The sequence below is a fragment of the Carcharodon carcharias genome, chromosome 23, assembly GCF_017639515.1.
Source record: "Carcharodon carcharias isolate sCarCar2 chromosome 23, sCarCar2.pri, whole genome shotgun sequence".
Taxonomy (NCBI): Eukaryota; Metazoa; Chordata; class Chondrichthyes; order Lamniformes; family Lamnidae; genus Carcharodon; species Carcharodon carcharias.
The window spans coordinates 4,566,593-4,586,156 of NC_054489.1; the positions used below are offsets into that span (position 1 = coordinate 4,566,593).

A 19,564-nucleotide genomic window follows, 5' to 3' on the forward strand; every position below is an offset into this window, starting at 1 on the left:
ATTTCAATCGCCTTTCCAGGTAGCTGATTTTAATGCTGGACTTTGCAAAATTTACATAAACGGACATTTGGGTGGATCAAGGTAACCACACTCCCGCTGTGGGCAGAGGCTGCAGGAACTAATGGAAACACAATAGGACTGAGGGAGTTGGGGTAGGTTGGGTTCCATCAGCTCCCTCAACACAACCCTCCCACCATATACTGACCCCTCTCTTCCCCACCATCACAAAATCCTGTGGATTAGATGTTTCAGGGGATGTCGATAAAGTCCCCTTCCCCACTCTCAGGCAGTGTCAGGAGCTCAAAGCCTGGAGTGAGGTGGTACTGAAACAAACAAACAGGTCCATGTGATAGATCCACTGATGGTGCAGAGCTGGTTAAAAATAGCAGGATCATTATCTAGTCACCCGCACACTCAACCAGTCTAGTCTCACATCTAAAGAGAGTCAACTGTACAAATGTGAGTGCTTTAAGAGGCAGAACAGAGGTTGCGCTGGGGTGGGGGGTTGGTGGCGAGGGAAGCGGCAATACAGGAAATAAATTCAGAGTCAGAAAAGCGAGATACTAGCTACATCTGGAACATACCTCAGCATCCTGACCAATGCAGGGATCCCACCCGATTTGAAGATGGCGAGCATACCATCGCGGTGGTGAGAAAAGTTGTGTAAGATACCCGCAGCGTGCCGTGCTGTTTCCAAGTCACTGCTATTCTGCATAGTGCGGACAACTGCCGCAACCATCTGGGGCGACTGCTCCAGAGCTCGGCATGAGGCATCTTTCTTTGACAGCTGGTTAACTATCATGGTCGCCTTGCTCACTATAACCTACACCATAAAGTGGAGAAACAAGGGTTAATATTCGCTTGCTGGCAACAACAGCAGTTTATTGAAGTGGGGTCAGGTGTCCTCAGCTGATAATGACCTTGTCCAGCGTGGAACAGACACACGTAACTCAACAACTGCAGTTTATACAGTTCCTTTCACGTAGCAGTTTGTGCCAGGGAGTGTAAGTCAGACAGAAACAGCAATTGAGTCACATAAGGTGACATTAGGCAGGGGGTGGGGGTGATTATACCAAGTGTTAGAGGAGGAATTGCAGTTGGTAGCACAGTGTGGATACGAGCAAAATGTTACAAAGGGACACTGGTAAATTCAGTGAGTGGGAAAAATGGTGGCAGATGGAAATCAATATGGAAAAGAGGACGTCATCCACTTTGAATTTCAGAAAGGGATTTTCTTAATGGTAAGAAGATTGCAGGAGCAGAAATCTATCGATCAAAACACAAAGGTCACAAACTACTGGGCAAGTACAAAGAATTCTAAAAGGCTTTTGAAATGTTGGCCTTCATTACAAAACTTCCATCCCTTCATATTCCAGAAGACATGTTACAATTATATAAAGCTCTTGTTAGCTCCCACCTGGTGTAACTGTATTCAGTCTGGGCACCACACTTGAGGAATGATGCACCTGTCCCAAAGGAGGTGTTATGCAGATTCACCAGAATGATGCTGGGGCTGAAAGGGTTAAATTATGAGGGCAGGTGGCATAAACTAGGCTGATGTAATTGAGATGATGGTTAAAGGAATTGATGGATAGATAGAAACTATTTCCCCTGATTGGGGCTGGGGGAGTCCAGAACAAGGGGATATAGCCTTAAAATTAGAGTCAGGCCAGTCAGGGGTGATGTCAGGAAGCACTTCTTCACACAAAGGAGAGTTGAAATCTCTAACACCACCACCACCCCCAACAACTCCTCCAAAAGCTGGTGTAGTTGAGGGTCAACTGGAAATTTCAAAACAGGCGTTTATATATTTTTGCTAGGTTAAACAAGGAGTTAATATATTTTAAAAAGTCCGCCAAGGTCTAATTGAATGGCAGAGCAGGCTCGAGGGGCTGAACAGTCTCTTCCTGTTGCTATATACATTGTTAAGACACTCTACCTGATCTTCATCGTTGAGTAGTTTGGTGAGTTCAGGAATGGCGCGAGTCGCGAGTTCCGCATCATCCTGATAATTGATGAGCTGGACAATGGCGGCTTTCAGCATTTGTGAAGATTCCGACAGTTTCTGCACATTTGTCTCCTGGCCGGGATCGATCTGGGTGGACAGGATACGGGTGCCACTCTCCAGGGTTTCTGGGAACATGGCTGCACGCACACGTTGCCCACGGGTAGAGGCCAGTTGCTCTTCCATATCTGTAGGTTTAAAGAATAGGTCACATTATGAAGAAAGTACCTGCCTCAGTTACCCAGGACACAGAGGTCCAAATATCCCCTTCTTTGTATTTAGTCAGTGCTCTTGACATAGCAAAACAACCCAAGGCTCGTCACCCAAGTACAATCAGTCAGTCAGAAAACTGACACCAAGCCACATAAGATGCTATTAGGATAGATGATCCAAAGTTTGATCAAAAAGATAGGCGTAAGGAGTGTCTTTTAAAAGGAGGATAGGTGGAGAGGTTTACAGTTAGAATCCCAGAGCTTAGGACACAGGCAGCTGAAGGACAGATGTCAATGTGGAGCAATTAAAATCAGCAACACGCAAGATGACAGAATTAGAGGAGCACAGAGATCAAGGAGTTTTAAGGCTGGATGAGGTTATAGAGAGAGAGGCAGTGGCAAGACCATGGAGGAATAACCAACATAAGAATTGAATTGGGCAGAGTAATGATGTGCAGCTGAACTCAAAGCACTACTGGTATTACCCAGATAAATACAGTGGACACGTTTCATCACTTAACAAGGTGAACTTCCTATCACGTCTCCTCCATAGGTTGTACCCATTTTATTTTCATTGCTTCCTTGTGTTACAACACAGCATATGGGCAATGTGTGAGCTCTCTGCAATCCTTCTCTTCCCAATAGCATGATCAAACACCCCAGCATTCTGCCATCTCCCACCTTTACACACCATAGTATCAATGATTCCACTTATCTGAGTTTATCCAAACCCCACATCAGCTCCACAATCACAAGTCACCTCACAGGAGGTGGCACATATTGGACCGTTAGTAACATTGAACACACTGATACTAATGGGGCATGGTACAGCTCCATTTGCTCCACAGGCATCTTTAATTCTACGTCAGAATTACAAGTGCTAATGTCCACAGAAGTCCCTAATGGGTAGTACACTGAAGATCAGGATTTCCTCCATGATGTGCAGTTCACCAAGTACAATAGCTTTCGGAGAATTTGGATTGTTCACAAAGCTTGTATTAAAGCTAGTGTCAGCACCTGGGACCATATGCTCATCCAGTAAAAGATGTTCTGACCTCACAATAGCAAATCCAAATATTACAATAGACTTTGGTGTCACATTGTCCCCACCCTGAGTGCTCTCTCCCTCTATATTGTCCAATTAATCAGATCTCTAAAGCAGGGCACCATCACAAGTACTTCTTGTTCTCAATCTTCCTCTCCCCAAACCCACTTATTTACATGAAGGCAGTTCAAACCCCTCACGTACCTGGCAATTGAGTGGTTGTGTAGGTGGTGGTTGTGACTGTATAGCTTCCCTGCTTCCATGTTTCATCATCTTCAGGATTGCCCTTGCCACTTAGCGAGGGGGCATTGGTATTCATGCCTGAGTGAATGCCAGAGTCAATGTAGCTGTTCTGCCACTGAGTTACCTTGCTGACGGCCTCAGAATCGTAACTCTCCATTTTTCACGCTGTGAATAATGAAAACAAATAAAAAGCCTTTAGTGTTGGCAGAGACAATCTATTGATCTTTTGACGATAATCCTCACAGGCAAGTTTCAACTGGAAGAGAAAAATCGGCAGTCAGGTGACCATGACAACGAAAATTGAAACACATACACACCCACACTCGACGGTTGCAAACAACTGCTACAGAAATCCCGCCCGAGAGACTGTACAATCCCACGCCACTGAAGAAGATTTTTTTTTTTAAATGGGGAAAGGACCAAAGGCTCCCAGGTGCAGTATACAGAAAGTAAAACAGATTCTGGGCTGAGCAAGACAAAAATCGGGAGGTATGGTGACCTCAAGCACGTGGGGTTTTAACTGGAGGTTTCAGGAGGAAGGGGAACAGATTGAAGAGAGTACATTTATAGAATGTTCCAGACTGCTACTATCACAAGGCTTCAGCAACCGAAGGAATAAAATTGCATTTAGCATCCTCCATAATTTCACAGCATCCCAAAGCACTTTACAGCCTATCAAGTATTTTTGAAGCATAATGACCATTGTAATATCAGAAACGGGACAGCCAATTTACACACAGCAAGATCCCACAAATATAAATGCGATAATGATCAAATAGCCTTCATTTTCAAAAAACTTAGTGCTGTTTGAGAGATGAATTTTGGCCATGACACTGGGGAGAACTCCTCTCCTCTTCTTTGAAATTGTGACTATGCCAAGAGACCAGGAAACCTGTGATCCATGCCCTCTGTGCCAAGCATTGCCAATTCTCAAGGATCACCCTGGAGATCCCAGGAATCAAAGCTGAGTCACCAGTATGGGAAGGATGAATGAGTTCAGCACCAACAGCAGAGAAGAGGGGGCAAGGGCATCTATACTTACAAGTCAGCAAAGAATTTTTTTAAAAATCATCGGTCTCTCAGCCTTTGAAAAACACCCTCCTGACTTTGCACAGCCAGGAACAAAAATACTCATACAACCAGTTCCAACCCCAACACAGTCCTGTGGAACCTAATTAAAATGCTGCCATTCTTGATGTGCCTTGTCACAGTGCAGGGCCCTTCATGAAATCAATGGACCAGCACAACTGGTGTAAATAAACATTCACTAATTCCCAGAATTCACTCCCAGCATAAACACAAGTTGACCCTCACTCATTCCCAGAAAGTGACAGTCACTGGCATTTATTGCCCATTCTAGGAGTATGGGAACCTAGGAACAGAGTGGGCCATTTAGTCCGTCAGGCTTGCCCTGCCATTCAATACGATCATGGCTGATCATCTACTTCAATGCCTTTTTCCCATGCTATCCCCATATCCCTTCACATGATTGAGAGATTTCTAAATAACAATCTCTGCTTTAAACATACTCAGAGACTGAGCTCCCACAGCCCTTTGGGGTAGAGGATTCCAAAGATTCACAATCCTCTGAGTAAAAAAAAAATTCTCCTCATCATGGTCCTAAATGGCTTCCCCCTTATTCTGAAATTGTGTCTCCTGGTTCCAGACTCTCAACCAGTGGAAACATCTTACCTGCTTCTACCCTGTCTATCCTTTTAAGCATTTTGTCAGTTTCAATGAGATCTCCTCTCATTCTTTGAAATTCTAGAGAACACAGGCCCAGTTTCCCCAATCTCTCTTCATAAGACAGTCCCACCATCCCGGGAACAAGTCTGGTGAACCTTCTTTGCACTCCCTCTATGGCAATAATATCCTGCCTAAGATAAGGGGACCAGAACTGCACACAGTACACCAGGTGTGTTCTAACCAAAGTTCTATAAAATTGAAGCAAGATTTCACTATTCCTGTACACAACAATAAAGGTTAACATATCTTTACCTAATTGCTTGCTGCACCTGCATGTCAGCTTTCAGTGGCTTGTGGACAAGGACACCCAGGTCCCTTTGTACATCTACACTTTCTAATCTCTTACCATTTAGGAAATATTCTGTACATCTGTTCCTTCTACCAAAGTGGATAACTTCACATTTTTCCACATTATGTTCCATCCGCCATGTTCTTGCCCACTCACTAAGCCTGCCCAAATCCTCTTGAAGCCACTTCGTATCTTCCTCAGAACACACATTCCCACCTAGCTGTGTGTCATCCACAAACTTGGAAATATTACATTTGGTCCCCACATCCAAATCATTGATATATATTGTGAACAGCTGGGCCCAAGTACTGATCCTTGCAGTACCCCACTAGTCACAGGCTGCCAATGTGAGAATGACACATTTATTCCTTCTGTTTTCTGCCTGCTAACCAATCCTTAATCCATGCCAGTATATTCCCTCCTATCCTATGTGCTTTAATTTTGCTAACCAGCCTCCTGTGGGGGACTTTATCAAGAGCCTTCTGAAAATCCACGTATATTATGTCCACCAACTCCCCTTTCTCAATTGTTAGTAACATCCTCAAAAAACTCCCAAGAGGTTCGTCAAATATGATTTCCCAGTCATAAATCCATATTGACTATGCCCAATCAGATCATTATCCATTTATCACATCCTTTACAATAGATTCTAGCATTTTCCCTACTAATGTAAAGGCTAACAGGTCTGTAGTTCCCTTTTTTCTCTCTCCCTGCCTTCTTAAATAGTGGGGTGACCTGTACCGTGGGATGAATGGCCTCATGTGCTGTATGATTCTTTAACACTCTCTCTCAACCGGCATTATCATGACAGAAACTGGAGCTCAGTGGCCAGAAACAAAGCCACCAGTTTTAAACTAAAATAATGACGCAGAGTCAGAGTCATAATCATACCCAGTCAGGTCGGCTCAATGTTGGAAAGCCTCCAAAGGCTTTATTGCCTATGAGTCACCAGTGGTTTATACAATCGGAACCCTGATTAAAATCAGGGCTTTGTAACTCCATCCCAGGCCCATTAGGTTGCTTTTCAAAGATCTGTACAGATGAGCATGTCCAAGCTCGCTGTGTGTGTGTCATTCCAACATGCACTTTGCATCATGAAAACAATTACAACAAAGTGCAGAGCTCAAAGGACATGCATAAAAGCCAACAGCCTAAGCTATGTTATTAAACTCCAAATTTATGCAATTAAATACAGAAAATCCATTCTCTCCCTTCCAAAGCATATTGCTCCACTTCAGAACTTGGCTGCTGCAAACAGTGATCAGGAATTTGGTGACCATATACAATCCTTCGCAGTCATTTAGCTAATTTTACTTTAGGAAATTCAGTTCCTTCTGCATCAAAGCCTGTGAATGAAGTCAAGGCCTTCGATGGGAGCAACACGTGGCCTTCGCTAATCAGCCTCAGTTTCAGTCATTTATGTAAGAATTGGTCTTCTGATCAAGTCTATATTAAACTATTTGTCCATCAGCATCATCAATTGCACCACGAACAAATCACTTCAAGCAATCTTCCCTCCAAGGAAGATAAGAGAAAGGACAAGGGGACTCATTCTGTTAAATACTGCTTAAATCCAGTTAAAAGCTCAGTGATTGCACTCTCCCAAGTCAGAAGACCTTCGGTTCAAAGCCAATCCAGAGACTAATGCCAAAATCCAGGCCGACACTTTAGTACTGAGGGAGCACTAACCTCCCAAACTCTCAGGTCATGAAGTCCGAGAAGCCCGTACTACACCAGAGGGAAGACTGATTTATACTGACAGTAACATCAGCCTACGCAGCAAATAAACATGGCAATAATTAAATAAATCTGACAGGATATGATTTTAATGGGGGAGAGTAAGGAAGAGCACAATAGCAAAATAAAATGATGGTTAAAATTTAACCAAACAATCAAATCTTGCTTTGAAGTGCTTCTGCAGGCCATTTGCTCAAAATGTTTTTGATGTGTGTAGATGTGTACAGCTGCTGCCTAGCTGTTTACTGCCCAGGGCAGGAATGCAACTGATTATCCTTGGTCAGCAGCAGCACATTTCAGCCACTTAACAAGCAGAGTGTACAACTCGCTGACCCTTTAATTAACTGCTACAACCTGCAGAGACCAGCAAGACTCCGAAAACACTCTGGGAGGAGGCAGACACCTTGACTCTCGTCCCAACGTCTGCACTGCACGATCCTTAAAGCATACAGAGATTGGGTTCAATTTTCAGTATTTATAGATTCAACTCAGAGGCAAGGCTCTGTGTTGCAATGTGTAAGGTCTTCAATAGAATTTCATGAAAGGGAAAAGCAAAGCTGCCATTGCAGGGAGGGGGAGGGGAGGGGGGCGTGGGAGGAGAGAGAGAGAGACACACACACACAGATGGACAGCAGAATTTTATGTTGGTGGTGGGGGGGTGGGGAGGGGGAGAGTTATGATGCGAGGCAGACCAGGGCCATTCAGCCCCTCAAGCCTATACTGTCACTCATTGAGATCATGGTACATCTGTATCCCAACTTCACCCAACTACTTTGGCTCCGTATTTCTAGATACTTCTGACAAGTGAAAATTACAGATTTAAAAATTAGTAATGGGGACAGCATCCACTGCTTTTTGTGGCATGGAGTTCCACACTCCTACCACTCTTTGCATGAGGTGTTCCCTGACATCTGTCCTGAAGTTAAATTGATCATACGTTCTTTTGTCAAATTAACTTCATCAGTAGCAACTCTTAAATCAGAAGGTTGTGGCTTCAGTGACTTGAGCCCATAAGCTAGGGTGGGGGCACCGCACCCCCAGGGGGCCAGCGCCAAGGGGGGCACCGCACCCCCAGGGGGCCAGCGTCAAGGGGGGGCACCACACCCCCAGGGGGCCAGTACTGAGGGAGTGTGACACCAGAGGGCCTTGCCTTATTTTCTGACCTCCCAGACTCTGGAGCACTAAAGCAAATCACAGCCTCATCCCTCCCAATCAGCCCAATAATCACCTCAGCGGCAGAGATTCGGTTTTGTTGTGATGGAGCCACAGTTGAATTGGCTCCAATAAAGATTGCTCTGATGGGGAGCAGGCAACTTTGGATCTCTAAACCCACCAGGGAAAATGGAACTAATGGGACATTAGTGTAATAATATTCTACTGTGGAAGCCTGATATCCAGTGATGGTCAAATGGCCCTCAGCAAAGTCATTGCCAGATAATAAACACCCCACTTCATTACAAGGGGGAAGCCAAGCTGAGTTTTGCACCTTGGAAATGAGATCAACTGGTATATCAGTCCTGCACAGGCACATATCCTGCCAGCCACTGCTGGCTCCTGGGCGTTGCTGTTTCAGCTGCATGGCAGGTCAGGGTTTTAGTCACATCTGTGTCCAGTAGGATCTTCCTACATGCAAACATACAAAACTGCACTTCTTTTGCTGCTTCTCTACAGAAACCTAACAGGCTGTCGCTCTCCAAGTAAAAGCAAAGCTTTTTCTGCAAGTCTCTTCCATCTTATTAAAAAAAAAAATCTCCAGTGATTGATAACAGATGAGAGCCTGCCAGCAATGGTCACAGTCACTGGTGTCAGTCTGTCACCTCCAGAAACCAGCTCAAAATGAAGCCACTGCAGTTGGACTGGGGCCAGTCACCGGAAGCAGCAAAACACAAAGGCCTTTCTTCTGAGCACACGTTCTTAACGGAACAACGATAGGATACAGTGACAACGTAGCACTGACTCCCTTGGGAGATAGCCTGCCACATCACAAGAGACAATGCAGAAACTCGACTCCCAACGCAGGAAACTAAACATACTCCGCCATATTCTGGAATAACTGAAGCTCCCCTTTACTGCACACAGACACCCAAACAGTTCCAGCTTCAGACCTCAATCTGAGAAACAGCGAAAGCGGATTTTATCAGTGGCCTGTCCTGTGTCATGATAATGAAAGAAAAACACTGAATTGTGCCCAGAAATATTGGACTTCAAAGATAAGATCTGAGTTTTTAAAAATTCACACAGGCCACTGGCTGGGAATGCTGTAGGGTGACTCCCCAAGAGATAACGGAACCTCACCCTGTTGCCAGACTAGGTACTTCTAAAGTCATCCAGAAACTAATTGCTCCCTCTGGTAGAGGCAACAGGACATAATGGGAGATGAGTATGATCTCATCAAGAAATCCTGTTAGCAATTCCCTGGCAAATTTGTGAATTCGCTTCCCACTTGGAAAATACAACAAGGGGTTAAAAGTGAGCTGAAAAGCTGTCCCAGTGTTTGTCTGTTGGTGGGTGTTCTGAGAAAGCAGGTGCTGGAAGTTTGACCCAGTAACAGCCACACACAGTACCCCTGCAAATCACCGATCTCTGTCCCTCTCTACCGGAATCAACACCACCAGAACCTCAAAACCAACTAGTTGTCTACTGAAGTCAACCCTACTGGAATCTCGAATCACAACAGCTGCAACGTTCAATCACCTATTCCCCAGGAGTCAAGGACTGTTCTGTACACCATCCTTTATATTCACTTACTTCAAGCTAAATTCTTACTTTTAACCTGTATGACTATGTATGCATGTGTTTTATCCTTTCTTGCCTTTAGTAGTTAATAAACTTACTCTTACCTTTAACTCAAAGTCTGACCAAATTGGCTCCTTCAAAACTAGAACGATTGGGTCTGGAAAAAAGGTATCCGCGAAAGGGATTTTTTTTAGGGTCTTGCCTGTATCAACAACTTTGGGGAACCTCACCTGGGGGTGGGTTGTAACACCTGGGACAGGCTGGGATGTAAAATCCGTGAAGCTTTCCTTTCAATCATAAAGAAACCAAGAGAACAAAAACTCACATTTCTATAGCACCTTTCACAGCCAGAGGATGTCATAACATTCTTTACAGCCAATCAAGTACTAAAAGTGGTCACTTGCAATTAAGAAACGTTGCAGCCAATTTATGCACAGCAGGCTCCCACAAACAAAACACAATCAATCTAAATCTGTATTAGTGACATTGTTGATGAATAAATATTGGACAGGATACTTCAGAGAGCTTCCACATTCTTCTTAAAAATACTGCCATAGGATCTTTCACATGCATCTGGAAGGGCAGGCGAGGCTTTGGTTTAATGTTTCATCCAAAAAATAGAACCTCAGACAGTGCAGCCCTCCTTCAGTACTGGCACTAGGAATTTCAGCCTAGAGTATGGCCTCAAGTGTCCGGAGTGAAATCACAGCCTATTGACTTAAGAGATGAGTTGGTGCTGCCAACTGAATCATGACTGACATCTTAAAGTAACAAAGCAGTTTTGCAGGAACCCAAATCTGAGCTTCAAGTCAAAATATAATTAAAGACATAGGGAACTAAGTGATGCAGCAGGTTACACAACACCTATTCATCTGTGGGACATGGATTTCAATCTTGTCCATCCACCGTCTTATCTATAGATGAAATAGGGGCAGGCAGTCAGCCTACTTCACATCCAGCCCGAACATTCACAAAAGTAGCACTTAAATAAGCCACAAGTGAAGCTTAGCATTGTAAAGGAAAAATTTACACTGGCAGAATTCAGAATCACCCCTGAACCTGGTGTTAAAGCATATTATTGGGACTGTGTAGAGGGAGCTTTACTCTGTATCAAACCCTGTGCTGTACCTGTCCTAGGAGTGTTTGATGGGGACAATGTAGAGGGAGCTTTACTCTGTATCTAACCCCGTGCCGTACCTGTCCTGGGAGTGTTTGATGAGGTCAGGGAAGGGGGAGATTTACTCTGTATCTAACCCTGTGCTGTACCTGTCCTAGGAGTGTTTGATGGGGACAGGGAAGGGGGAGATTTACTCTGTATCTAACCCCATGCTGTACCTGTCCTAAGAGCGTTTGATGAGGACGGTGTAGAGGGAGCTTTACTCTGTTTCTAACCCCGTGCTGTACCTGTCCTGACAGCAGTAATCAAACACATAGGTGTGTGATGGTTGTATTAAATAAAAGCCCTGAGTTTCCGAGCCAGTCTCTGCTTTCACCACGTCTCTGGCTCGTTGTATAACCTAGCCATGTTGGCACACACTGTCAGATCTGACTGCAAGAAGTTAAATGTTATGAGGAAGGAGGGAGCAGGTACTGAAACCTGAGCCATCAGCTGCTCAGCATCCAGACCAAAGAAACAAAATGGGAACTGAAAACATGATGGAGTGCAAGAACACAGCATTTGGAATCTTTTGAAAAAGCCGCTGCAAGAAAGGAAATTTCTCCTCACATTGAATGAGATTATTTGTTATTTGCCGTCCCAATTGAATGGAAATTTCTGAAGCTAATCAAAACTCAACTCGCTCAAACGGCCCCCTCACCAGCCAGAAAATTTCCTATTAAAGCGTTAGGAGTTGCAATTCATCTCACCTCTGCTTCCATCTAGCATGCAATGAAACAGCTGGAGGCCCACTGAGTCCCTTATATTTTAAGCAGCCAACGCGCAAACTTTAGAGCTCAGCACAGAATGGCCTTTTTAAATAACACTGGATCCCCTTGGGGAATGTGGAAATCTGCATATCCACATTTTAACCCACTTGTTATCAAATCAGAGGATGCAGGTTCAGATCCCCAACTTGAGACTGAGTGCTGTATGATCAAAAGGACTGCTCTTTCATCTGACATCTTTAACTCAGCTCCCATTTACTGGATGGTCCAGGCAGACCTTAAAGATCCTAGGGTAGCATTCAGTAGAACATGCAGAATCTGCATATTATTGGCAAATGAATTGCGACACAGATAAGTGAGAAGCATTTCACTTTGGCAATAAATATAAAAAGGCCACATTACTTGGAAAATAGGAATCTAAAAGGCATAGAGGAGCAAAGGGGTCTGGGACTAACAACACACAAGTCACTAAAAGTAGCAATGCAGCTGATTGAGGCCAAAATTATGAATAAAGCATTAGGATTTATTTCTGGAGGGTTAGAATTGGAGAGAGGAGTTATGTGAAACTTTTACTGAGTCTTGGTCAGACCACATTTGGAATGCTGTGTATTCTGGTCGCCATGTGATAAACATAAGAGAGGGACAAGGGAAAAAATGGCAGGGCCACTCAGCTCCTTAAGCCTGTCCGACTTCTTTCTCCCCGGACAAAAGAATCACTAAAGCTGTAACTTTCCCCTTCTGGCACTAGCCCCCAGGAAATAAAAGTATGTCTCTTATTCAAGGGGCAGACGCCCATGGGACTGGGATCCTTGAGGTGGAGGAAAGGACAGACAGAAGTAAAGGGCAACTAATTGCAAGTTGGCTCCAAGGTGATAACTGAGTGAGGTGAAGAAGTGGAGCAGAGTCATCGACTTTCAATACTGCATCGCACTGCTCACAGTTAGCCAGCTTTCCTGACTCTCACTTCCTAGATCCCATCAATGCATCTTTCAGTAAAGGTTGGATTCTGTCCAGTGTGGTGATGCATTTGTGCACGTTTGTCAAGTCAAAATGAAAAGTTAAGTCAAGGAAACGAGTTGAAACTGCAGCTACTGGAAACAGAACACAAAACCGTTTCCTGAAACATTATCCAATGGGTCCAATCGCAATCTTATGTTTAAAAATTTCAGACTTAACGCAAAATGGAAATGTACATTGCAAAAGACCATCATTCTCGTGAGCCTAAATTTATTTATTTTCAATCTTAAAACTATGGTTTTTGTTATTAAAAAGTATAACAATTTAAGCTTGGCTTTGTCAGTACCACTCGTGTGTTAGAAGATTGTGGGTTTAAAATCCATTCTAGAGACTTAAGCGCATAAACCAGGTTGTCACTCATGGTGCAGTTACAGAGAGTCTTTTTATTCATTCATGGGGTGTGGCCTTCACTGGCTGGCCCAGCATTTATTGCCCATCCCTAGTTGCCCTTGAGAAGGTGGTGGTGAGCTGCCTTCTTGAACCGCTGCAGTCCATGTGGTGTAGGTACACCCACAGTACTGTTAGGGAGGGAGTTCCAGGATTTTGACCCAGTGACAGTGAAGGAACGGCAATATATTTCCAAGTCAGGATGGTGAGTGGCTTAGAGAGGAACTTGGAGAGTCCTGCACTGTCAGAGGTGCTGTGGGGTGGCTGTACGTAAAAGATCCCATAGCATTACTCAAAGAGGTGAGTTCTCCTCGATGTCCTGGCCAATATTTACCTCTAAGCTAACATAGCTGTGCAGAGCGTTGTAATATGGGAAACATGAGCCAGTGACTACACTTCAAAAATACTACAGCAGCTGTAAAGAAATCTGGGAAGTCCGGGTCATGAAAGATGCTATAGAAATGGAAACCTTGTTTTTAAATGCAGCTCCAGATAGTGAGGAGACCAGCACAAGGAGATCTCACTGCACTGCAGTCATCTGGATCATTCCAAAAGACAATGTTTATAACAGGGTAAAGGCAGCACCTACACACCTCTACCCACACACACTGATGGCACTACGCCAAACACCCAGCTGTTCCCACACTACCTGTTAGCTTCACACATACACACACATTAGTCATCATCACAAGCCTCCCAATAGTTGTTAATTTGTTAATATTTTAAAAGCACAACTGGTCCCCTGGCTATTCAACAAATATTGAGGATAAAAGGAGACTGGGAAAAACCAGAAACAGAGATCACTTTCAGTACATCAATACTGTGACACTGGGACCCCTGACAACAATACAAGGCCTGTGGCTCCAGTGGCGCATTAATGAAGTAGAATGCCACTGGGTTTGCACCTCACATCTGAACCACGAACTACTGAGCACCTTCTAGATAAAATGATTGACGGAGCAGCCACACTACATGAAGGGACCAAGAATGTGTCTCAGTTCTTGGTTTCCATTAATTTTTTTTATTTGATGTGGGCAGGGCTTTACGATTAGCCTCAGTGCCCTGGGCTAAGGAAGAAGAAGAAAATGAAACTTGGGCATTGTTGAAAATTCAAAAAAGGCAGACTGCCTGGATATGTTCCTTTTCCCTGCAGAGGACAGGTCCTTGCATGTAGCTTCTGGCAAGCATAAACAAGCCACACTGTGAGCCTGATTTATAACATTAAATTGGCCATTAGACTTGAGATTGTTCGGCAAGTGCTGTCCAATCGTGGAATCACATCTAATGTTAGACATTACGTTCTTAGATTTGCAAGCACAGGTTGGTTGAGTATGGTCAGTGCTCTGCTGGTTGTGAACAGCTGAAAGGCATGCTGCTTGATATGATCTGCCAGCATCACAACTGCAAAAATTCATATACCATGTTACTCATGTGATAGGCAGAACGCCTTTTTGGCTTGAAGGCAGCACCCTATTAGTGGAAAATACCACTTGTGCTGCTACTGCATAGCAGTGTGAAACAGCTAGCTTTACTTGTTGCTCAAAATTTTGAGATACTTTACCCTTCCAGGGTAATGTTGTGTAGCCTGGGTACATTTTAAGGTCTGAAAGTGGCAGCCCTAGGCCCATTTGAGAGTATGCACAATACACAACAAGCAACAATCTGATTGGGGAAGCAAATTAAACTTGCCAGAGTGCTCACACCTCATCACCATCCAGTGACCACTACTGGGAAACATGCACACGCCCCATGAGAGAATAGTCAAGGACACTCACCACCTAGGTTCACGGGATGAATGGATAATTGGAGATTCTGCAGGATCAAGGCTATTGCCAAATTGTTCTCTACCGACGATCCGTGCCTTCACAAGAGAAAATGAACAAGTAAGTGCAAGTTACATATCTCGTCTTAACAGGAATGCGCCTGGATGAGAATCTGTTCACTCTTAGCACTGAACCGAAAGTGGAATGACAGTTTACAACTCTGATGTGTGTGTCGCTGGCTGGGTCAGCATTTAATACCCATCCCTAGTTGCCCTTGAGTAGGTGCTGTTGAGCTGCCTTCTTGAATCGCTGCAGTCCATGTGGTGTAGGTACACCCACAGTGCTGTTAGGAAGGGAGTTCCATGGTTTTGACCCAGTGACAGTGAAGGATGGTGAGTGACTTGGACGGGAACTTCCAGTGGTGGTGTTCCCATGTGTCTGCTGCCCTTGTCCTTCTAGATGGTAGTGGTCATGGGCTTGGAAGGTGCTGTCGAAGGAGCCTTGGTGAATTCCTGCAGTGCATCTTGTAGATGGTACACACTGCTGCTATTGTGCGTCAGTGGTGGAGGGAATGAATGTTTGTGGATGGGGTGCCAATCAAGGGGGCTGCTTTGTCCTGGATGGTGTCAAGCTTCTGGGGTGTTGTGGGAGCTGCACTCATCCAGGCAAGTGCAGAGTATTCCATCACACTCCTGACTTGTGCTTGTAGTTGGTGGACAGGCTTTGGGGAGTCAGGTGGTGAGTTACTCGTCGCAGGATTCCCAGCCTCTGACCTGCTCTTGTAGCCACAGTCATTATATGGCTAATCCAGTTCAGTTTCTGGTCAATGGTAACCCCCCCAGGATGTTGATAGTGGGGGATTCAGCGATGGTAGTCCCATCGAATGGTTAGGTTCTCCCTTGTTGGAGATGGTCATTGCCTGGCACTTGTGTGGTGCAAATGTTACTTGCCGCTTGTCAGCCCAAGCCTGGATATTGTCCAGGCCTTGCTGCATGTGGACATGGACTGCTTCAGTCACAAAACCTCAATGCTAAAAATTGTTTCAAAGCTTTTCTTTTATTTTGCTCACATCTTATTTACCAAGAAAATTGCTGCAACTCCAGAGTGAAGCAGCTGGCTGCAGAAAGTGAACTTTCTTCATGGTCCTATTGCAGCTTGGACTGGGATAAAAATCTCAGAACAGTGCATCATCGAGCAAAGCACACACACCCAGCAGATGGTGGGGACACATCACTGCTTTGGGAATTGGGAAGTGACAGAAACTCAATCTGCACCTCAGAAATGCTTGATTGGGAGAGGAGGATGTGATTGCACTAGCGAGTGTGTACAGAGGAGATTTACCAGGATGTTGCCTGGGCTGGTGAGGTTTAGTTATCAAGCGAGGTTGGATAGACTGGGGTTATTTTCCCTGGAGCAGAGGAGATTGAGGGGGACATGATTGAGGTGTATAAAATTATGAATGGCATAGATAGGGTAGACAGGAAGGAACTTTTCCCCTTGGTGGAGGGATCAATAACCAGGAGGCATAGATTTAAGGTAAGGGGTGAGAGGTTTAGAGGGGATGTGACAAAAACATTTTTCACCCAGAGGGAATCTGCAACTCAATGTCTGAAGGGGTGGTAGAGGCAGAAACCCTCAACATTTAAGAAGTATTTGGATGTGCACTTGCGATGCCATGACATACAAGGCTATGTGCCTAGTGCTAAAAAATGGGATTAGAATAGTTAGGACAAAAATAAAAATACCTGGAAAAACTCAGAGGAACACAGTTAACAGGTGGGACTGTCCCACCGCCCACCCACCCCACCCCCCCAACCCCCAACCCCCCCACCATCACCACCACCCCCCACCCCCCCCCTTAAAACAGCTTATATCTCACTTCTTTTCTATTTTTACATAGTTCTGTTGAAGAGTCATACAGAATCAAAACGTTAACTGTGTTCTTCTCTGCAGATGCTGCCAGACCTGCTGAGTTTTTCCAGGTATTTTTATTTTTGTTTTGGATTTCCAGCATCCGCAGTTTTTTGCTTTTATCTTAGAGTAGTTAGGTACTTGTTTGACCAGCGCAGGCTCGATGGGCCAAAGGGCCTTTTTCTGTGCTGTGGACCTCTATGATTCTATATGGTAAGTCCGCAGGAATTGTAATAAAATTCTAACCTCACCATGACTGCAAAAGACCCATTACAGATTATTTCAAATGCTGGAAGGACAGGACAAACAAGTGACATCACACAGTGGAACTTGCCTATATAACCTGATCAACAGGAAGAGTGAGCTCAGCTGTAACTAACCAGAACCGGTTACAATTTATACAGGAGGCAGCCTCCCACAGAGCACTTAACACATTCCAGGCAAGTTAAGAGAGGCTGATTCATACTGAAATGCAAGGAGTGAGCAGTTTTATTGAAAGCCTGGAAGGCAGGGGGAGGGGGTGGGGGGGGAAGAGAGAGAGAAAAGAAAAAGGGAGGCACTGAGACTGCACCCAGAAAGGTAACAATGGCCCAGGCTATGCAATGGCACTGAGGGTTGTTATTCAGGATAATAAACATAGTGGCACAGAAGATGGTGCAAAAAAGATTTACATTCATAATACTGGAACTCAAGTTATTACCAACAGGAAAGGAACAGGCTGGGGGCTATTTCCTCCAGAAAGAGAAGTTGGCGGGGGTGGGGGTGCTGACCTGATTGAGATCTTTAGGATTATGGTTTAATAGGGGAGTTGTAAAAAAGATAGTTCCACTTATGGGGGAGGCATAAATATAAGACAGTCACTAATAAATCAATAGGAAATTCAGCAGGAACTTGGAGGTGGTGAGAATATGGAACTCGTGACCACAGGGAGTGGTAGAGGTGAATGGTACAGACACATTTCAGGGGAAGGTTGACAAACACAAGGGAGAAACAAATAGGAGGATAAAGCAGGATGAAGTAAGGTAGGAAGAAGCTTATGTAAAGCATAAACACAATGCTGACCACTTGAACTAAATAGCTTATATCCGTGCTTTAGAACCGACAGTGGTGCCTTCAGGGCCCTCATACAGGTGTCCAAAAAACAAGCCACACCCAAGCCAATGGTGAAATACTAACCAGGCTGATTGAGGAACCAAGGTCTGTGTTTAGCAGCTAGTCCCAGACACAGCCTACCTCCTGTTCTGATGAACTCAATCACACAGGCCACTGTCCTCACTTGCTCAAAGTTCACTATTCCTCTGCTATACACAGGCTCACCCACAGTAATCTCTACTCCTCAAAGGCTCAGCTGTTCCACTTGGACTGGAGGCAAAAATGCCTCAGCTTTGAAGTTCTTGTGGGAAACATTTTGCTCAACTGTTAGATTCCCTGACCAAGAGTTTCAGCTTTGGGAGTTCTCGTTGAGCTCCGTGTAAAAAGTTTTCTTTTCTTCAAAATTTCCACTCAAACTCATTTGCATATTACCAATCTCAATCTTCCACGAATCAATGCAATCATGTATTTCAGAAAGTAATTTCAAAATTTGTACTGAAAATATTCCTTGATGTATTTAAGGGGGAAATCTGGTGCCGTTTGATTAAAGTTAAGTATGGGTCACACATATGAACATATGAATGAGGAGGAGTAGGCCACTCAGCCCCTCGAGCCTGCTCCGCCATTCAATAAGATCGTGGCTGATCTGATTGCAACCTCTACAACACATTCCCACCTACCCTTGATAACTTTTCACCCCTTTGTTTACCAAGAATCTATCTACTTCTGCCTTAAAAATATTCAAAGGCTCTGCTTCCACTGCCTTTTGGGGAAGAGAGTTTCAAAGACTCACGACCCTTTAAAAGAAAAAATTCTCATCTGTCTTAAGGGAGGAATTCCTTATTTTTAACAAGTGACCCTTGGTTCTAGATTCTTCCACAAGAGGAAACATCCTCTCCACTTCCACCCTGTCAAGACCCCTCAGCATTTTAAAGGTTTCAATCAAGTCACCTCTTAGTCTTCTAAATTCCAGTGGATACAAGGTGTCCAGCCTTTCCTCATAAGACAACCCACCCAATCCTGGTACTAGTCTAGTAAACCTTCTTTGAACAGCTTCTAACGCATTTATATCTTTCCTTAAATAAGGAGGCCAATACTGTACACAGTACTCCAGATGCGGTCTCTAGTGTTCTGTACAATTGAAGCATAACCCCCCTCTACTTTTGTATTTAATTCCCCTCACAATAAATGATAACATTCTATTAGCTTACCTAATTACTTGCTGTACCTGCATACCAGCCTTTTTTGGTTCATGCACTAGGACACCCAGGTCCCCCTGAATCTCAGAGCTCTGCAATCTCTCACCATTAAGATAATATGCTTCTTTTGTATTCTTCCTGCCAAAATAGGCAATTTTGATCAAACAAACATACAAAATAAGGGAAGTGGGCTATTCACTCCCTTGAGCTGTCCCATTCAATAAGATCATGGCTGATCTGTTTGCGTTAAGTTCCAAATTCCCATCTACCCCGATAACCTTTGATTCCCTTGCCTAAC

General features: G+C 44.3%; 1 protein-coding gene across 3 annotated transcripts in view; it reads right to left on the minus strand.

Moving 5' to 3' along the window:
- The window catches only part of LOC121269153 (junction plakoglobin-like), a 56,939-nt gene that overhangs the window by 20,851 nt on the left and 16,524 nt on the right, over positions 1 to 19,564 (minus strand). For 2 of the 3 annotated variants that reach the window (XR_005941313.1, XM_041173664.1), the window contains exons 2-5: positions 15,077 to 15,162; positions 3,467 to 3,670; positions 1,940 to 2,193; positions 585 to 823 (exon numbers count right to left, since the gene is read on the minus strand). Coding sequence is in view for 2 of the 3 variants with exons in the window: in XM_041173664.1 (XP_041029598.1) it covers positions 585 to 823; positions 1,940 to 2,193; positions 3,467 to 3,662 (689 nt within the window). In the remaining variant the exon portion in view is untranslated. The remainder of the gene's footprint in view (positions 1 to 584; positions 824 to 1,939; positions 2,194 to 3,466; positions 3,671 to 15,076; positions 15,163 to 19,564) is intronic. The other variant, XM_041173665.1, reaches the window with a different exon arrangement.